Here is a 21,555-nt window from a genome sequence, read left to right as displayed (position 1 = left end):
CCTTGCTACTCCCGACATAGCGTCCGAAGAGTGCACAGCACCACCACAGCACTTAGCGTCATAAACGCCCAGATAGTTCATAGCCTAAACCAGAAGCTACCCTGCGAGAAGACGATGCTCGTCGCGTTGGACTTGTCAAAAGCTTTTGACACAGTCAATCACACAATGCTACTTGAGGACCTAGAACAATCAACGCTCCCTCCAGGGCTGAAGCGGTGGACTATGAACTACCTGAGCGGTCGGCATTCATCCGTACTGTTTCGAGGTCAAAACTCCAAACTTGGAAGAAATAAACAGGGGGTTCCGCAGGGCGGTGTCCTCTCCCTACTACTGTTTAATTTCTTCATTTCGAAACTCCCCCAACCACCAGTGGGAATTTCCGTGACCTCGTACGCTGATGACTGTACGATATTGACGTCGGGCAATGGAATCGATGGCATGTGCTCAAAAGTATACAGCTACCTCTCCGGCCTTTCCCGCTTCTTCTCTGCAAGGTGTCTGACACTCTCCCCCACTAAATCCACAGCGACCATGTTCACAAATTGGACGAAGGAGTACAGACTGGACCTGAACATTTCAGTCGATGGCACAAAAATTACGACAGTAAATAACCCAAAAATTTTACGCGTCACATTGAACAGTCTGTGCACACGATCGCGATAACTTCCAAAGTACAGAGCCGCAACAAAATCCTCAAGTCGCTTGCCGGCAGCTCTTGGGGAAAAGACAAATAAACGTTGTTGGCAACATACAAGGCAATGGACCGGCCGGTCCTCAACTATGCTGCTCCAATATGTTCGCCTGGATGTAGTGCAACGCAGACGAAGAAGCTTCAGACTTGTCAGAACACTGCACTCCGAACTATCACGGGATCCTTCTTGATGTTCCCAATAGAACACCTGCATAGTGAGGCTTCCGGTTAAGGAACACAACGAGCTCCTCTCCAAGCAGTTTCTGCTATGATGTTTTCGTAGACCTCTCTTCTGCAGTCGTCTGCTTGAAGCGGAACCGCCTCCTTAGGAACATCCAGTGGTCCTTCTTTGATTACGTTGACGACATTAGACAGTTAGGTTAGGTTAGAGGGTCGATCCTAAGAAGGATCACACTTGGACAGCTTAAACGCCGGTCCGTTCTGGTACCCAAAACTCCTATGAGCCGGATCAATAGACCCTTACATGTCGACAAAGCGCTTTGTGCCTATGACAAACTTGTTAAAACGGCCAATATCTGTTTCGGCCAAATCTTCTGGTCCGCCAAAAGTGTGATTGCCGAGATGTTTCAATCTCAACCTAGCAAAAGCCGGACAATGGAGGAGAAAGTGCCGGGATGTTTTCACTTCACCCTCCTCCATACAGCTTTGACAACTTCCATCAGGTAGTATTCTGAGCCGCACCGCATGAGTTCCCATTGGACAGTGCCCAGTGAGAACTCCTTCCATGGCGGCGAAATGAACTTTGTTCAAGGCGAGAAGATCCCCCGACCTCCTGCGATCCACTCTCGGCCAGAAGGATTGCGCAGTCGCGCAGGAGCTGGTCGTCGACCAGCGTCTGCTGAGCGCATGCGAGGTCCATTGGTCCAGAGCCAGAATGCAAGACGTTAGTGGAGAACCAACTCGATCCCATTCCGATGTGAGCGGGGCAAGGGTACCCCCCCTGGCCAGCTCATCGGCCTTGCAATTCCCAGCGATTCCGCTGTGACCAGGCACCCAAACGAGCCTGATATTGAAGTAGCCTGATGCTAATTCTAGCGAGGACAGACACTCCTTGACTAGCTTTGAATGCACGGTTCGCGCACTCAGGGCTTGTATTGCCGCTCTGCTGTCGGAGTGAATGCTCACCTCTCTAAACGAAGCTACACTACGTAACAGTACTTCTACTGCCACCTTGATCGCGGCCACTTCCGCCTGAAAAAAGCTACAGTGGTCCGGTAGCCTGAAGTAAAGATTGACGGAGAGCTCTTTACAGAAAACCGCCCCTCCAACTTTCCCTCCTAGCTTCGATCCATCCGTGAAAAAACTCACCGCGCCTCTTCTCCAGCGGCTTCTTCCCCTCCACATCTCCCTCGTCGGGATATGAGCAGAGAAAAAGCCGCCTCGAGTGGCCGCTGTGACGCAGTGATCCAAATTTTCAGGAATGCAGGTGAAGGAGTAGAGAATTGCGGCGTGTCCTTGTTCGGACCTCTTCACAAGCCCAGCTTCTCTGAGCCTAATAGCACACCTCGCAGCAATGCACCTACCGGCAATGTCCACAGGTGCTATATTTAATATAGCGTTGAGAGCTATCGTTGGTGTGGTTCGCAGTGCACCGGAGATTCCGATGAGCGCCGCTCTTTGAACTCGCTCAAGCTTTTTAGCCAAGGTAGTCTTTTCGAGCGCCTTCCACCAGACGAACACACCATAGAACAGTATTGGCTTGACTACGGTTTCGTAGAGCCAGAACCCCAGAGAGTCCCCACCTTTTCCCTATAGCTCCCCTGCAGCAGTATAAGGCGACCGATGCCTTCTTGACTCTCTCCTCGATGTTCGGCCTCCAAGAAAGCTTTCTATCCAGGATGAGCCCTAGGTATTTCACCTTATCAACAGGTTGAAGACGTGAACCCCCGAAAGAGGGGAGAGGCACATTTGGGATCTTATACCTCTTAGTGAATAAAACCATTTCGGGTTTACTTGGGTTGACGGCTAGGCCGCTTCTGTTTGCCCAGTTGGATACCACGTTTAGGTACCCTTCGGTGAGCTCATAGACGGTATTCAGGAATTTACCTTTAACCATAAGAACCACATCATCAGCATAGGCTATCACTCGACAGCCTTGCTCCTCGAGTTCTATAAGTAGGTCGTTTACCACCAAGATCCAGAGCAGTGGTGAGAGTACTCCACCCTGCGGAGTTCCCCTATTAACCTTTCTGGTTGACTTGGCACTACCCCACTCCGCTACGACAGTTCTGTCGCAAAGAAGACTGAAAATGATGTGTTTAAGGTTCGATTCCACCTCAAACTTTTCGAGGGCTTTAACCACTGCCTCTGGCCGCACGTTATTGAAGGCCCCCTCGATGTCGAGAAAGGTGCCCACTGCAAATTCCTTGTGCATCAGCGCTATCTCTAGCCACGACACTACATCATGCAAAACAGTGTCGACCGACCTGCCCTTGATATAGGCATGCTGCGCCCGTAACAGTTTACCCCTCGGTATTCAACAGAAACGAGGATAGGCTGATGGGTCTGAAATCTTTTGCACCGACATGAGAGCTTTTACCGGCCTTCGGAATGCATGCAACCTTAACCTGGAACAGTATTGGCTTGACTACGGTTTCGTAGAGCCAGAACCCCAGAGAGTCCCCACCTTTTCCCTATAGCTCCCCTGCAGCAGTATAAGGCGACCGATGCCTTCTTGACTCTCTCCTCGATGTTCGGCCTCCAAGAAAGCTTTCTATCCAGGATGAGCCCTAGGTATTTCACCTTATCAACAGGTTGAAGACGTGAACCCCCGAAAGAGGGGAGAGGCACATTTGGGATCTTATACCTCTTAGTGAATAAAACCATTTCGGGTTTACTTGGGTTGACGGCTAGGCCGCTTCTGTTTGCCCAGTTGGATACCACGTTTAGGTACCCTTCGGTGAGCTCATAGACGGTATTCAGGAATTTACCTTTAACCATAAGAACCACATCATCAGCATAGGCTATCACTCGACAGCCTTGCTCCTCGAGTTCTATAAGTAGGTCGTTTACCACCAAGATCCAGAGCAGTGGTGAGAGTACTCCACCCTGCGGAGTTCCCCTATTAACATTTCTGGTTGACTTGGCACTACCCCACTCCGCTACGACAGTTCTGTCGCAAAGAAGACTGAAAATGATGTGTTTAAGGTTCGATTCCACCTCAAACTTTTCGAGGGCTTTAACCACTGCCTCTGGCCGCACGTTATTGAAGGCCCCCTCGATGTCGAGAAAGGTGCCCACTGCAAATTCCTTGTGCATCAGCGCTATCTCTAGCCACGACACTACATCATGCAAAACAGTGTCGACCGACCTGCCCTTGATATAGGCATGCTGCGCCCGTAACAGTTTACCCCTCGGTATTCAACAGAAACGAGGATAGGCTGATGGGTCTGAAATCTTTTGCACCGACATGACAGCTTTTACCGGCCTTCGGAATGCATGCAACCTTAACCTGTCTCCAGGCCTTCGGGACGTGGCCTAATCTAACACAGTTCGCGTAGATAGGGGCCAGCCAGCTACATGACATCTTAACCGTTCGCTGTAGTTGCGCCGGTATGATGCCATCAGGACCCGGGGACTTGAAGGGCTTAAAAGATTTCAGCGCCCAGGTAAGGTGACGCTCATCCAGAAGGTCCAAGAAGGCTGTACAGCCTTCCTGAAGCTTCCCCAGTGGCACTTCTTCAGCAAAGCGATTCAGTGGAAAATGAGCATCTAGGAGTAGCCTCAGCGACTCCTCGCTACTCGTAGTCCACCCGCTATCTGCATTTCTTAGATACCCCACCGGACTAGGATTTTTTGCAAGAATGCGTCTAAACCTTGAGGACTCGTGACAGCCCTCTACACTGCCGCAGAAGGCTTTCCACGAAGCCCTCTTGGCTTTCTTCAAGTCGGACTTGTAAATGGCCAATCCGGCCTTGTACAACGCCCAGTCGTCGCAGAGCCACTTTTACGGGCTTTGTTGAAGAGTCTTCTACTCGAAGATCTGATCTCTGTTAGCTCCGAAGTCCACCAAGGGGGTTTCCCTTTACTTTTCTGAGTTTTCAGAGGACAGGAGCTTTCAAGAGTAGATCTGCTAACAGAGCTGAAAACCTCGACGAGCTCCTCAATCGCGTCCGCATATAGGATCGAATCCCTGTCAGGCGCGGTTGGAAGAGCTGATCGAAGCTTCCTGCAATACAGGACCCAATTGGTATTCCTGAAGTTTCTGTAGGTTCTATGCTTCGGGCGCGAGGCTGAACCCAATATATTTATGATCAGAAAACGAGTGGTCGTCTAGAACTCTCCATTTCGAGATCAAGGCAGCAATTTCCCTAGAGGCTAGCGTGACATCAAGGACTTCCGCCCTGCTAGCTGTCACAAAAGTAGGGCAGTTTCCCCAATTACAGATAAAAAGGTCTACATCACAAATAAAATCAAAAAGTGACTCACCTCTTGCGTTTGTGTCCGAGCTCCCCCAGACGGTGTGCCTTGAGTTGGCATCCGAGCCTATTATAACCTCGGCTCCTTTGCGCCTGGCCTCTGCCAGAGCCATCCTCAGCAAGTTCGGAGGTGGTTCCACCTCGTCGTCGTGCGGCATGTAGGCTGAGACAAGCCAGATTTCCCTGTCCTCCAGCCTAGCGGTGACGACGTCCTCGTTGCTGAAATTAGGTAAAAGAAAAACGTTAAGTTCATTTCTGACCAACAGGCAGGCTCTGGTTCTACCTGTGCTGCTTGCCGCCAGGAGCTTATGGCTATTTGTCCTTAGTCCAGATATCCCATAGCTAGCGGTTCCTGGATAAGGACAACGTCGGCTTCGTCCCTTCCTAGACGAAGCACTAGATCGGCGGAGGCCGCCTTTGAGTGCTGGAGGTTAATTTGGAGGATCTTCATCCTCCAAACTCCTCTCCAGCAGTGCGAGTTCCGCACCATCGTCCATAACATCGACGCCAGCCTCCTCGAACAGATGCTCGAGACTGAAGACGGATCCATCATCACCTGACGATCCGCCCCCCGTGCTCACCGCGTCCGAGAGGACAGGGTCGACATCCATTTTCGAGAGGGGGCGGATCGTCACTCTCTTCCGCCCCCGCAGGAGGCAGCGGGCCATCCGCCCTGGCTTCTGTTGGGAGCGTCTTGAGAACGACCCTCTCGAAGCCATAGCTTATGGCCCCCTTTGTGACACTGAGAGGAGCGAGGGACTCCTTGTTTAGGAGTATCAGCGCTTGCCGATATGGTGCCTCGGTCCTCTCCAGCCTGATCACCCTCCAGTCTTGGGTGGGGAGAGATGGGTTGCAGTACCGCAATCTTCAATTTCGGCCGGGGTGGAAGGTTCGGCCGGAAGCCAGACCCGAGCCCGAGGCCGCATCGGGAGATCCGATTTGGCCACCGCCTCGAGCCTTGTTCCTTTCCACACCTCCCCTACCCTGGCTACCGCCTCTTTATAAAGGAGAGCCGACCGTTCGTCGGCACACCTAATCAGTTTGTGAATGCCGAGGTTCCACCCGGCACTTTCACATCTAGGGGTGGTCCAGGGCTTCCCCTGACCACCTTCATAAAAACAGCGGAGATAGCAGCTGCTACCCGCTTCCACTCGTCATGAGAGATGGCTCCATCTCCCCTGCTTTGGTCGTACACCCCAAGCTTCACTGAGCTTGCGAGTTTAGCGATTTCGCTAAACATAGGTGCGGGTCCGACCCGAGGTTTTTTGCCGAGGGAGGATTCCCCCTCCTGCGATCTCTGCCGCTTTATTGAGGTATGGGGGCCGCTCGGCCCCACTTTCCCGTCGCCCACGTCGCTCAGCACCTTTTTGGCCCACTCCAGTGTGCTAGCATGCTGGTCAGATTTCTGATCAGCCTGCTTGCCACCGTAGCGCTCCAAAATCTTGGCAGCCAGTCGACGATCAGACTTCAGCTTTTTAGCTGAAGTCACTCACTTCCCCACCGGGCCCTTAGCTTTCGCCGAGGACCCCGTGACCCCCATGAACTTAGCAGAGGTTCCTCTGCTAGTGCTGGCGTTTCCGCCTCGCACTTCCGCCCTACCCAAGGTTGCCGTCGGCAGACTCCTGCCGACCCACCCTGCCTTACCGCCCCCCGTGACGGTACGCCAGGCACCCCCTGGATTACCTTTCTCACCCTTAACCGGGGACGTTTTCGTCCCCCTCGGTGAAAGTGTCCCCCCCCAGGGAACCGTCCACTACAGCGGAGGTCGGTTTCTATATCCGTCTCCCGGAAAGGTAGTCGCCTTTTATGGTCCCAAGGTTGTCTCAGTTACGAGGCCAAGGCGAGGGTTGACGCACGCCCTTATGAGGCAATGCGTTCAGAGCCGACCAGCGCAAAGAAGGAGTCATCTCAACAAACACCTACCACACCAACTTAATGATGACGGGAGGGGAACGTACTCCGAGGCCTGCCATGGTTTTAACGGGACGGAGGCGACCTTGGTATTAGCCTATCAGCCATTTCTGCAGGGTATCACCCCTGCATACTCAGGTGACAGAATACCAAGACCACCAGCCCAGGGTTCAACCGAATCCATCTAATTGTCCATGCTATGTCCAGGTCGAGCAAAGGTCAGATCAGGAGTTCAAGAAAAAGGCCGTAAAGGCCGCAGGTCATTTGGCGTTACCCAGGATGCACCACGCGGAGGCGAACCTGCTCTACATCCCGACATTAGACAGTACGCCGACCGGACTTCGGACGCAACCAACTTTAGACAAGTGCTGATCGCCATTCACTGTGGAGCCATCAAAACCTTCACTGACTCCCTCTCAGTGAATGGCGTACTAGTAGTCAAACCGCCACCCATAGCAGACGTAGAGTTCGAGTTGCCTCGTGAATGGACCATCGCGCAACTTCAGGTTATCCATAATAGACCCCGACATAACAAATATATGGCCTGCGTGCAATAAGTCTCCGCATGACACTAACCACCTCTTTCTATGCCCAACGAACCCCACTCATCTAACACCCATTTCCCTATGGTCCGACCCCGTCGAAACAGCTCGTTTCCTGGGGCTCCCGTTAGATGACCTCGACGACAACGAATCTGGAACTTATCACCCAAATGGGGACTAGGTAACCGTTACAACAACAACAACAACAACAACATGAAAATATTGAAGAGTACCTTGCCTAAATGAAATCCTTGTGGTACACCAGATATCACTTCATATTTATAAGATAGATAGCCATCGGCTCTGACTTGAAGACGTCTTCCTGTAAGGTATGAATGTATCCAGGACAATGCACTACCTCCTAGCTACTAGGACTATGTAGCTACTCAACTTGCGCATAAGAATTTCGTGGTCAAAACGACCAAACGCCTTGCTAAAATCAGTGTAAATGCTATGAATACACATGCCGGGGTCCTTAGTATTAAGCATTTTGTTAATTTATAGAAACAAATTTGTTGTAGTGGATCTGCCCCCAGTGAACCCATGTGGTTTGGTGGTTATGATGTGTTTAAAAGATTGTAGAAGCTGTGATAGCACCAATTTCCATGTGGTTTGGTGGTTATGATGTGTTTAAAAGATTGTAGAAGCTGTGATAGCACCAATTTCTCAAATAGATACGACGATAATTGGTGACCATCGCTTTTGATCCGTCCTTGTGTATTGGGGTTATGTATGATAATTTCCAGTATGATGGAAAGATACCACGGCTAAGGGATTCACTGAATATATATTGGGTAGACCATTAGATTCAGCACCCTTTCTGGGGTCGAGTGCAAGAAGCTGTTTAAGTACTTCGTCAATAGATACTATCAGATCGTTTATATGCGTGCATTGCGATCCCGGGTTGAAGATAGCTGCATCTGCGACGTAGGTAGCAGTTGTTTGGTACATAAGTGCTGTGGAAAAATTAAACAAAAAGGTTGCCAATTTCAGGCCCGGAGTCAGCCGACCGATCGTCCCATATCATGGATGGAGGTATGTCACTGCCGCAGCGGTTTTTGTCTTTAAAAAAAAAATTCCTTTCAACTCGACAAAATTCTTCCGCTACAACAACAACCTATATTGTGAGAACGCAATGTAAATAAATACTCACCACCGCTTCTAGCATCCCTAACATGGATCTCCTCCAGAATTGGATTTTTCCCGTGGAAACGAGTCAGCTGATTGCTCTCTTACAAAGCAGGGTTGTCAACGAATCGGATTAACGAGGAGCACCTGTGGCTTGAAAATATTAAAAAGTGGGCGTGGACTCGCACCCTAATAGTTTTACTCTATATATCTCCCAAACCATTCAAGCCATATGACCCACACTTGCACAGCACAAATCATTCGACACCTCCTGCGACATCGTGAAAATAGGTGAAATTGGATGAAAACCAAGCCCACTCCCCATACAACGGTTTTGTTAAAAACTACTAAAAGTGCGATAAATCAATAAAGGGCTTTATAGGAGCCAATGTCAATATTGGACAATGGGTATAGCCTCGCCCACATTTAGGTGAAATATATATCTCCGGGCCTACTCGACCAAATTCAACCAAATTTGGTATATAGGATTATTTTGAAATTCTCATGTTACAGTGCCAAATGTTCCAAATCGGACTTCGGTTGACCTTATACCATATATGTATGTACATCGATCAATATGTAAAATATCTTAGCAAAATTAACTGAACGTATAATATTGGATATACTTTAGTTTAATGCCGATGTATTATGCCGAGAAATTATTCCACTTCATATAATTTCCGATATTCTAAAAATCGTATATTATTGGTTTAGCGCTGTACATGACTGGAGTTGGTCTTAGGCTCATATACCTAATATCATCATATCCGATCTTCTGGTTGACGTTTTTCACAACATTTCAATATCTTAAATTTAGCCCCTTCGATTAACTTTATGTCAGATATATCTCTTTTTAGGATGATTTTTATAAAATTTTCGCTGACGGGAAGTAAAATATAGTTATAAACTAATTGAGTCTATGACCTATAATATAACTTAATAAAATGCCAAATTTGATTGTAATTCACCTTCGACTTTGTTGAACAATGAATGTTGAATTCTTTCGCAACATTTTTTAATATGAAGTTTTGCCAACACCTGAAGGTATATCCACGTCTTTTATCCTTGTAAGTTGCAAGAGTATGACTTGTTCCGTTAAAGCCGAACTTAATCCTTCCTTACTTGTTAGCTTGGTTGCGCGCATGTGGTTTTAAATTTTTAAAATAATATATAAATTATTAAATTTAACTATTTTTTACAGTTTAATTAGGTGTTGGATGAGTTGGAAGAAATGTTACGGAAATATTTACAATTAGATAAGAATTTCTAATATTCTGAAATGCCAGCTTCACATAACCCCACCTATTCATACTGAATCAGAATTTTTGACGTCCTGTATTTTAATAGGAATTAAAGTAGTGAATTATTGAAGAATAAAATACTTTACCGAAACGTGTTATAAGTATAAACTTCTTGATCTCGTATTACATTGAGTAAGTGTATAAAAAAATTTACCTTTTTATAACTTGTCTGAGAGCAGATTAGTTTATATAGTAACATGAAAACTTGTATATGTAACTTTATTAATTTTTTTGTTTTTCCGTTATTGTTCATGTATTGTTTTATAAATAAATCCAAAGTTTATTATATTTTTTTTATTAGTGAAAACAAGGTAGATTTCAAGGGGAAAAACTATCGATATTATCAACAGTATTTTTTAAAACTAATGAAACTATCGAGTGCTCCGACTATTGATAGTTTTACCAGAGAATGTAAATTATGGACATATAACAAAATGCGATGAGTGTGCTTCACCACATTTAGCTCGAAAAGAGAAATTTTAACAGTAGCGTGTGAACATGAGCTGAACGTTGAATAAAAAATTTGCTTAGAGACTAGCATATTAGTCTTTTGGCTTATATTTTTATACGCTTATATGTAAACATATTTATTGATATGAATATCACTTTATTATGTTTGATATTATAATATACTTTCATATAAGTATAAATATGTATACCATATGTACTATGTATTAAATATACTTGTATGCATAACATACTATCATAATATATATATTTAAAACTTATATACGCATGTATCATGCACATATCTATGTATGTATACCTATATTCACGCATTCAAATCACTAAATTATCACATATCAGTAATAACATATGGGCTTACTGCTCTATATATACATATGTGCGTATGACATTGCCTACATGCATTCCCGTTGGTCTTGACCCATGCACGGGCATGGTGAATAATACAAAAATTCACGCGCGACAGACTAACAATGAGCGGCTTCCTGGTCAGCGTCTGTTCACCATGTAATGTGCGGCTATATCTACAACCGGTCCATACCGGGGACTGGGAGTCCCACTCAATATCATCAGCTGTATCTCGCTGAGGGGTGATGTTAGCTTGCTCTGAAGTGTACATTGGGCGCAGAACTAGTAGACTGTGTTGCTCCGGGCGAGCGCCAGTTCGTTCGTGTAGTTCGAAACTGGTAAAGCGAAGGACAGGCCGCAGGGAACTGGGGTTGAGGCATCGTCCCCTAGGGTATACCCGTTCCTGTTAGAAGCCCGCTCCCCTGTACACGATGTGCTGGTAAAACTGATTAATGGACACAATAATAGAAAAAACAAACAATAAAAACAGCAATAGCAGTAACAAAAGCAGTGGTATCCTTAGCAGCTCTTTTCGAAAAACATTGATACCGAATGATCCTCCTCTGGAGCAGCTGATAAATGGCGCAGATAGAACTGCAAGCACGAGCGCTTTCTCAGAAGTAGGCCGCCTTCTTAAGCTTCGCGTCTAGCCAGATCGCCTGTGAAGATACTTTCTACGGATCGGATTACAACCACGCCTATTTCCCATATAACATCATTTTAAATTCCATCTGATTTTTTCACTTTCCAGTATGCAAATCAAGCAACAATGATTATATCGGCGTAAAACTAAGCGTAAATAATACGTTTAAAGTATGTCACCTTGTGACCAAAAATTATCTAAATTGAATCAAAACTGTTCCAGCCCCTAGGTACTGAATATGTGAACCCCAGTGCCTATAGTTGACTTTTTACCGAAAATATCGGTCAACATACTTGTAGATCAAGGCGGCAAGATCCACAAAGAAATCTAAAACGAGTATACCATTTGACTTCGGACGCAACCAACTTTAGACAAGTGCTGATCGCCATTCACTGTGGAGCCATCAAAACCTTCACTGACTCCCTCTCAGTGAATGGCGTACTAGTAGTCAAACCGCCACCCATAGCAGACGTAGAGTTCGAGTTGCCTCGTGAATGGACCATCGCGCAACTTCAGGTTATCCATAATAGACCCCGACATAACAAATATATGGCCTGCGTGCAATAAGTCTCCGCATGACACTAACCACCTCTTTCTATGCCCAACGAACCCCACTCATCTAACACCCATTTCCCTATGGTCCGACCCCGTCGAAACAGCTCGTTTCCTGGGGCTCCCGTTAGATGACCTCGACGACAATCAAACTATTTATAACTTATCACCCTAGTAAGGACTAGGTAACCGTTAAAACAACAACAACAAACTGGACGAAGGAGTATAGACTTTAATATCACCATCGATGGCATTAATATTCAGACTGTCAAACACGCTAAAATTTTACGCGTTACACTTGACAGCTGGTCCTCCTTCACTATGCATACGACAGCTATATAACTGTAAATTTAACATATTGCTCCTAGATCTGGTAGCTACTAAGAAATAAATTATTTTTAATGAAATTAGGTTGCACACTGTTCAGTTATGGTCGTGTTTGGTTGTGTATTTGAGCAGTTGCAAAATGTGGCATTTCAGAAGAAACTAATGCGTGACCAAAAAATTCGCATATTGGCATTAGACGAAGAAAAGTTATCTTCTCGGCAAATATCAGCTAGTATTGGTTGTAGCCATACAACTATTGTTCTTCTTTACAAAAAAAAAGGAGAATAGTGATGTGTTGGAGCGTAAATAGGGATCAGAACGACCTCGAAAGTTAACTGAGAGAACAGACAACGTACTGCGGCAGATAAGCTTAAGCGAACGCTTCAAATGTTCACTTTCTTTAAGGGTGGAGGTGCAAAATTTTCACCAAATGGATTTAAGTGTCGAAACTAAAAGCCGACGTCTTAGAGATGTGGGTTTATATGGAAGACGCCCTGTCAAAAAAGCACACAAAAAATGAAGACGGCACGACTTTATTGGGCTAAAAACTACCAAAGTTGGGATCAAAATTATTGGCAACGGATTATTTGGTCTGACGAAAGGAAACTTAATTAGCTAAGTTCACAAAATTTGCTTTACGCGCGCCTTTCAGGTGGTGAGAGGTTCCAGGATAATTCTGAAGTAAAGAAGGTTAAGTTTCCTTAAAGTTAAATGATTTGGCGCTGCTTTTCATACCATGTTTTGGGGTCTCAGCGCCATGCCATCGGCATAATGGCTTACTTGATTGGAAACATATAGTGTATAAAACATTTATTCTATTTAGTTAGCTAATACATTTAACGATCTAGGGATACAACGCTTGAATTGGCCCGATTTATTCCCTATTGAGGACTTATGGCACATAATGAAGTGAATGTGAAGTTACTAAACAGAAGCCAATAAATAAAAGTCAATTGATAAAGATTTAAGAACTGGTTTGGTATGGTCCCGTTATAAGAAAATCAATTGAGGAACGACTTGTTATTAGAAGAGCCTATTATCTTACTTGTATTGTGTAGTCTATAGTTCGTGGGGAAAGTGATTTAATCGCTTTAAATTCACTCACATTGTTTTTTTTTTTAATAATTCTGAATATCATGGAATGCACATTTTTGTTATTTTTTATACCTTATAAAAAACATTTCCGATCCATCTTATTTCAATTATATTTGGTGGTGCGTTTTTATTGACCGCAAGTGTATGTATATATCCTGGAAAACCAGACCCCCGGTTGCAATTCTAAATCCCACACTCATGCTGGAGAAGCAATGTGTTTGCGTGTCGAATTATTTAATTCGGTAATTTTACTATTTGTATTTAGTGCTGGGCATTCAAGAAGGATATTGCTCTGCTTCTCCAGTCTCAGTAACGACAGCAGTCTGTTGAATATATGCTCGTGTTGTACAGATGGGTCCTAATTCTGCAGTAGCTTGTATGTTTCTTCTTTGATCTGGAGAGAGATATAATTAATAGAATGGAGAGATCAATCATTTGCTTAAACATTTAAAAAGTAGTTTACACTGTCTCATCCCCAGTTTGTCAATTCATTTTTAGGAAAATGTTTTTTTTCATAATATAGGTGAATGTATTAACTTAACCAAACACAAAAAATAAATTCAAAATATAAACGAAAAAACAAACAAACAAAATATGCATTACCTCAAATTTTTAGCAAACAATTAGTATATTAGCCGTTTGGACATGGATTAGTGAAGTTAAAGAATGTTTGAACATTGTAATTTTTGAAGTAATATTTACTTTCACATATCGTGCTTAATTCTGTCATAAAATGTTCTAAGTTTGATTGAGATTATTTCTGACAATTTTTGAAGTCTTGTTTCTTTGTGGGAATGGAATTGAATTAAATGAATGAGATTTTCCATAAGACTTCCACTGCGACCTGAGGTCTATTGTTCTCAAAAACAGCCAACACTGATGAATTCCAGGATCCTCATGGGAGTTATTGAGGCAATGTGCTATCTTCGAATATATGTATGTTGATCATAGGATTTGACATATTTTTTGAGTCTGCAATGACGAGTGTAGAATGCCACTTGTAACCGGCATTTGTCTCTGGGGAGAGTTATTATATGTTTGAGCCTGGGGAAGTTGTAACCTCTTATTGATAGCTACGCCTGGTACATGTTTGCAGATTGTTACCAAAATCCACCCTCTAATGTCTTTACCTGTCCACTTTCTTCTCCTTGTGGAATAACTCCTTTATGGTGATAGCACCCACCGCAAGCTTCGCGATGTTCCGGTCGAACCATTCTATAAACAGCTGCAGAATGGGCAAGTTCGTCAGCCATTTTGTTCCCAGCGACTTCTTAGTGACCCGGCACACAGATAAGGTGAACTCGTTTGCAGACTTATGGGATGTTCACCCGCGCCATTAGCGATTTAATCTTGTAAGATCGCTTCGAGGGCTGCTTAACTATCTCTGATTATAGAAATTCGTTGCGTGGGACGTTTATTTCTACACAGCGAATTATAACAATGACTTCTCTGAAAGCATTCCATGGGTACGGAAAGTTTAGTGCGCGGACCTAGGATTTCTGTACTGATGCTTTTCGACTATTTCGAGCCGACGGAATTCTATTGGACAATTTTAAATTTCTTTGTGAAACTTTCACATTTGGTAATGTCGTCTCGGGAGAAGAGCCAATGGTGGCTTTTAACCATGGAATTCTTTTTTAGCGTCGGAATTGTCTTACCTCTATCATACCCCTACATTGTCATGTGTAGTATGGTATGTTTTGTTATTTGATTGATTTCAATGTGAAGCGTTATGAGCTTTAGCATAACTTCAAGTCATGCCGTTAGACACCTACGTATTGCCTCCGATGGGCAGACACAAGTGAGTCGTTGCTGTTTTAACAATTTAAGTACTACCAAAGTCTTCGATGCAATCGGTGCAACCGCTCCATATGTAACTATCGGCCTAACGATTTATCTGGAGTTAGTTCCACAGATGGGTGGAATCTAGTGTGAAGGTCTATTTGACCACATTAGTAATTTCTAACTCTCTGTCGCGAAGCATTAGCACCCTTGGGTCCGAAATTGACCTACTGGTGAAGGGACAATAATCGGTTTCGTTGATGTTTACCCCAACCGTACTGCACCATCTCTTTGCACAATATCGCAGAGAACGTTGTCGAATCCCCTTGTTGGTTAGCAGCTCCATAACAAGTGGGTCAGTACTACGCCCTAAAGAGGTCGTCGTACCTACGCGAATCTTTTGATTACCTACAGTGGTCTCAGCTTTTATAATGCACAGTACAGTTTGTATCCATCTGGTACTAGAGGTGCCACGTTTATCGTCTCTAGTACTTTTATTACACTTGCCGACGTTATGCAAAAACACATTCGATATATTAGAAGGCGTAGATTGCCACTTCTGCTCTATTGAACGAACCTTGGATTTCGGCGGTTAACTTGAACGAAGCGTTATGCTTGGCTTTGTTTAATAGCCTACCAACCGATTTCAGTACTTTCAGTGCAGTATATATTTGCAGTAGTTTGGTTTATTTCGTTTGCAGTAGTCCACCAGGTTGGCAGGAGGCGTCGGGGACATATCTCCCGGAAAATTAGCCGCCGCATGGACAGAGTCAGAACCTTCATTTTCATTGGCCTGCACTGCAATCGTTCTGCCAGAGAGATCAAAGATTACCTTGTGTGTTTTTGTCATGAGCTCCCTGACTTCTCCTCGGTACACAGACGCGCGGTGCAAGATCATCTGGGTAACTTCTAGCTATCTTATGTGGACGACTGTCACAGTATTGGCTCCATGAGGAACAGATCTCCCTCGTTGCCAGCAACCATGGTTGTACCAGTTCCGGAGTAGGTCGGAACCACCATCTTGTCATCTGTTCCTGTTTTCTTTGCCATAGTTTTTGGTTTCCTACGCCTCATTACTATTTCACTAAACCTATAGTTTAGACGGAAACCTACTTTCCGGATGTGCTGTAAGACTCATTATCAATCCCCGATGCCGACGTCCATCACCCGCCAGACCGAGGCTTTTTTTTTTTTTTAATTGGTTTATAATGTGTCTAAGGTACAATTTTGAGCATGCACCACTGGTTGCCATCTTGAGGGTGCCACTTCCTGAAGGCATGTCATCGTCCTTAACATCCTCCTCCAACAACTCTTAGCGTGTAGTTGTACGGTTTTTGGCTTAAACAGTTCAGGTCAGGTCTATGTGTTCTAAGGGAACGACAAGATCTCTTGCGCCAGAGCACCTTGGCGCTGTTAGGCTACCGTTAATCCAAGGGCGGCCCGATGCTAGGAAGCCTCCGTTTGGTAAAAAGAAGAATTTGCTTCTGCCTACAAATCATTCAATTGGTCCGGGCGTTGCATATCACTATAGATTAGGAGGATTTTTGGTCATCGCGCAAACATGACCTCTTGCAGTCCGTCTAAGGAGTGCTAAGGAAAAACCGAATAGCTTTGCCCAGTCTATGTGCCGCTACCCATTTTCGTTTGGTTACTTTTCAGGAATATACCATACTGTAGATAAAACAGTTGCTGATATGTCGAGTCTGATGGTCATCTGAGTGATTTCCTTGCTGTTGTTGTTGTTGTAACGAGTACCTAAGCCCTGTTTAGCGAAAAGTGCAAAAGTTAATTGTCATCAAAATCACTTAGCGATAGATCCGGGAAACAGGCTGGCTCGGCGTGGTCTGACCAATGGGAGAGAGTTGTTAAGTGGGTGGGTTTAGCGGTGTATGCAAAAATGTGGTTAGTGTCATGTCTTTGCACGCAGGATATTTCTTATTTTGGGGTCTACTCTGAATTGGTAGGAGCTTAACTGCAACAGTATCCAGAACAAAGTTGCTCAAGTTTCTCACGAGACAACTCAAGCTCACGGTCTGCAATGGGTGGTTCTTCGACTCCAAGGACGACATTCGCTGGGAGGGAGACGATGAAGGTGTTAATAATTCCGCTGTGAATAGCTTTCAATACACATCTGAAGTTAATCGAATGTTCTTTTGTTGTTCCAAAGATGTGGTTCCGCTCCGGAAAAATTTGGGATCACTATGGAGGAACATCGTGTGATAGTCCGTATTGCGGTGTATTGGTGGCAGGCCGCTCCCTAGGATGAACTTCTATATTTAAGTAATGCGCAGCTCTTCGATTCCTTTCTGAAAAAAAACCTTCAATATCTGTAGCTGTTAATGGGGTTTTAAATATTATGAAACAACATGTTTCTGTGAAGTAGATTACACCTCGAATGACTGAAGTAGAACAACATGTCTCATAAATAGCATTTAATCAAAAGGGGTATATCCGGAAGAAGGCGGTAGTATCGATCCATCTACTCGCTTTAGTTCCACTTTAACTTCAGAGAGAAATTATGGAGTCATGTTTTGCTGAGACAAGTACGCAATTGAGCTTCTCCCAATCGGAGTGAATGTTGTTGACATTCATTCTTCTCGTTTAATGAAATTCAAAATACCTAATTAAAAAAAAAAATTATAGAATATGCAAAAAATGTTATTAAAAAGCTGGTTTGAGTAAACAACTGATTACATTAATACGCAGATATCTAATAATTTCGCGACGCACATACGTCTTAATTAATCTACTAAACAAACTGATTATAAATTTCAAAAAACGTCATTGTTTTCTATTTCTTGCGATTTCATATTACGAATTTTTGGACACATTTGAATTGGAACAAAACTGTCAATTACTTTAAAGTACGCTTCTCAAAAATGGGGATCAAGCTTGTTATTTGCGCTTCCATATATACTAAGATTAGTATTCCTACTCAAAACAAAATATATATGTTATAGTTGAAATAACTAGTAGACCGTTGCAGTTTAGAGAATATTTCATCTGTTTGCGCTTCTCTGTTTTGTAGGCGTTTTTCGATTGATCTGCTATTAGCTTATTTTGTATTGAAAATTTAACTAACATTTATATTAGCATTTCAAAACCTATCTTAGCTTGAATATTGAACTGAAGGCATTGGACGTTTATCGTATTTTATTTCATTCACAATTGTTAAATTTTTGCAGAAAAAAGTATTGAGTAATAACGATAAACCTTATTTTGACAGCTAAAAATTTTATATAAACAAACCAAAATTACATATTTTTGTGGATGGGTATTGAATTTAAAGTAAGACAAAATAGAAACATTTGTTTTCAGTTTTTTGTATTCTAGACCTTAGATGAACAAAATAAATGTATTTGTAAATTAACCAAGCAGCTAAATTCGTAGTTGCCAGAATTCAAGTGGCGAAATTTTGTTAGCGAATATTATATAAGGGCTGCCGGATTGTGTAGGAGACACAGTTCTAGTTAGAGTGCTGTTGTGTAATTAGCAATTGAGATATAAGAAAGAAGTTGTAAATTCGGTAGTGAGTATAAATAAAAATAAGTGTCTAGCCATTAAATTGCGACTTTTATTTAACAATCTAGTGCTCGAACTCGAGATTTAGTTACAAGATAGACGATTTATCGATAAAGCTGTTGCAATATTCCGTTTACAAATTTAAAAAAAAAAAAACTTTTTTTCCATGTCAAACACTATGAAATAATCTGAATACCAGCTGACTGTTCTTGTCCACATTACCAACAAAATTCGTTTTTTAGCGAAAATATGAAATAAGATAAGTGCGTTTTAGTTCTCAGCGATTTAGCTATTAGCTTATGACGGTCAAATAAAACACGCCTTATATATTCTAGAACATAAAATAATACTGATTGCAAACTTATGTTGACATTTTGGGTTTTTGTAAGTGATACTTTTGAGCGGTATCGCTGCTTAAGCTTTACCACAGTAAACTTTCAACTCACACTAATTGCGAAATGCAGACTGATATAAATTAGTCAAACTCGTTGTTAGTACCAAGGCTGGCACTAAATAAATAAGTTGCAAGTAGTTTATCTAAATTATTTTATAAAACAATAATTATATTATATTGATTTATATACGAAAAAGCATCACTTTAAATTCATTGAATATTCCATGGATTAAATGGCCTTTTAATATTTTTTGAAGCATATTCGAAAGTAATTTTCGTTTCAATAAAGAGTCGTTTTTGCTTCTTATTAAACGTGACACAGAAAGGGTCAATTCTGCAAAAATGTACTAGGAGATGCTGTTCCTTTTATTTTGAAATATAGTTGCTTCCAAATTTCGACATGCCTCATTCAGATCCCGGTTCCATGATTGCAAAAGGCTTTTAAACTGTTTTGTTGTAACCTTGATTTGTACAAAATGGTTAGTTAATTTTTTTTTTTACATTTCACTAAGAATTCATTCAGCCACTTTCCGATTTCTATAACTACTACTATATGCTTAACTACTATCTTAAATTGTAAACAGTGCCAGGGACGTTAAAAAAGAAGATTAGATAAGTAGTTTATATCGTATTAAGGATTTTTTAAGGATTAAAATGCGGTTTCCGTTTGAACTTAAGTTACTTTACTTTACCCTACTGACTCTAACCAAATTTAAAAAAAACAAGTAATTTAATGTTATGTTGTCTATATTTTTTTTAATTTTTCAGTGGTCTGTGTCAAAACCGTCTTCGGTGAAGCTGTCCTACAGATTCTAGCGACTCATTAATAAATGTAAGAGGGGTCGTTCGAAATCAGGATTTTTCTGTCATAACAAACTTTTTGAGAAAAAGTAGAATCTGTTTTGGAAAGATGACACTCCCAAGTGCTGCCCGAGTTTATACAGATGTGAACGCACACAAACCGGATGAATATTGGGACTACGAGAATTATGTAGTTGAATGGGCTAATCAGGATGATTACCAGTTGGTTCGCAAATTGGGCCGTGGAAAATACTCGGAAGTATTTGAAGCTATAAATATTACAACGACGGAGAAGTGTGTGGTTAAAATCCTCAAACCAGTAAAGAAGAAGAAAATTAAGCGTGAAATAAAAATTTTAGAAAATTTGCGTGGTGGAACTAATATAATTACTCTATTAGCGGTTGTAAAAGATCCCGTTTCACGTACCCCCGCATTAATATTTGAGCACGTCAATAACACCGATTTTAAACAATTATATCAAACTTTAACGGACTATGAGATCCGTTATTACTTATTTGAATTACTAAAGGCTCTGGACTATTGTCATAGTATGGGTATTATGCACAGGGATGTAAAACCTCATAACGTTATGATTGACCACGAAAATCGTAAACTACGCCTGATTGATTGGGGTTTGGCAGAATTTTATCATCCTGGCCAGGAGTACAATGTTCGAGTAGCGTCTCGATATTTCAAAGGACCGGAGTTGCTTGTTGATTACCAAATGTATGATTACTCGTTAGACATGTGGTCCTTGGGCTGTATGTTAGCTTCAATGATTTTTCGGAAAGAACCCTTTTTTCATGGGCATGATAATTATGACCAACTCGTCCGTATTGCCAAAGTGCTTGGCACTGAAGAATTGTATGCATATTTAGATAAATACAATATTGAGCTAGATCCTCGTTTCCATGACATTTTGCAAAGGCATTCTCGAAAGAGATGGGAAAGATTTGTCCACTCGGATAATCAACATCTTGTTTCACCAGAGGCCCTCGATTTTCTTGATAAGCTTTTGCGTTATGATCACGTTGAAAGGTTGACTGCACGTGAAGCAATGGCTCATCCCTACTTTTTACCAATTGTGAACGGGCAAATAAAATCTACCAGTCAGCAATAAAAGAATATACAATTGTAAACATCGGAGTAATACGTTGTCCGAATGGAGAATTAAAGTAACTTCATGGATGAGTAACTTAATGAATACCACGAAAAAATTAGTTTAGTACGAATCGACTCCAAAACAGAAGAGGAATATAAAAAATTTTTAATAAACCATGAAATTATACATAACTTATTTAATAAAAAATTATAATAAAATATAAAACAAGATCTACATATTAATTCAGAAGAAGAAAAATAAAAATAGCAATAATGAAATCAATGTGCCAATTTTACACATGTATCATGATAAAAATTGCATACACTATATACAAAAACGTGAAAATAGAGTATAAGCTCCTGATCAATTATTTTGTCCAGTATTTTATGAATTTTGGAAATTGAACGCATTTTTTCCAATTTAATAAATTACCAAAATTTATCTAAGAAAATCCTTAATTTTTAAGTGCTTTATGAACTTTGTAAATAATACTTACATTACTAAATTTATGT

General features: G+C 42.4%; 1 protein-coding gene across 4 annotated transcripts in view; it reads left to right on the top strand.

Moving 5' to 3' along the window:
- The window catches only part of CkIIalpha (casein kinase II subunit alpha), a 58,257-nt gene extending 36,986 nt beyond the window's left edge, over window positions 1-21,271 (top strand). For all 4 annotated transcript variants that reach the window (XM_070112954.1, XM_070112953.1, XM_070112952.1 and 1 more), the window contains one exon: window positions 19,909-21,271. In XM_070112954.1, coding sequence (XP_069969055.1) covers window positions 20,051-21,061 — 1,011 coding nt within the window. In that variant the 5' untranslated portion in view covers window positions 19,909-20,050 and the 3' untranslated portion in view covers window positions 21,062-21,271. The remainder of the gene's footprint in view (window positions 1-19,908) is intronic.
- Window positions 21,272-21,555: the final 284 nt, after the last annotated feature.

The sequence above is a fragment of the Bactrocera oleae genome, chromosome 2 (assembly GCF_042242935.1).
Source record: "Bactrocera oleae isolate idBacOlea1 chromosome 2, idBacOlea1, whole genome shotgun sequence".
Classification (NCBI taxonomy): Eukaryota; Metazoa; Arthropoda; class Insecta; order Diptera; family Tephritidae; genus Bactrocera; species Bactrocera oleae.
Note: the sequence above shows the minus strand (reverse complement) of the source record. Positions and strands in the feature narration are given on the sequence as shown.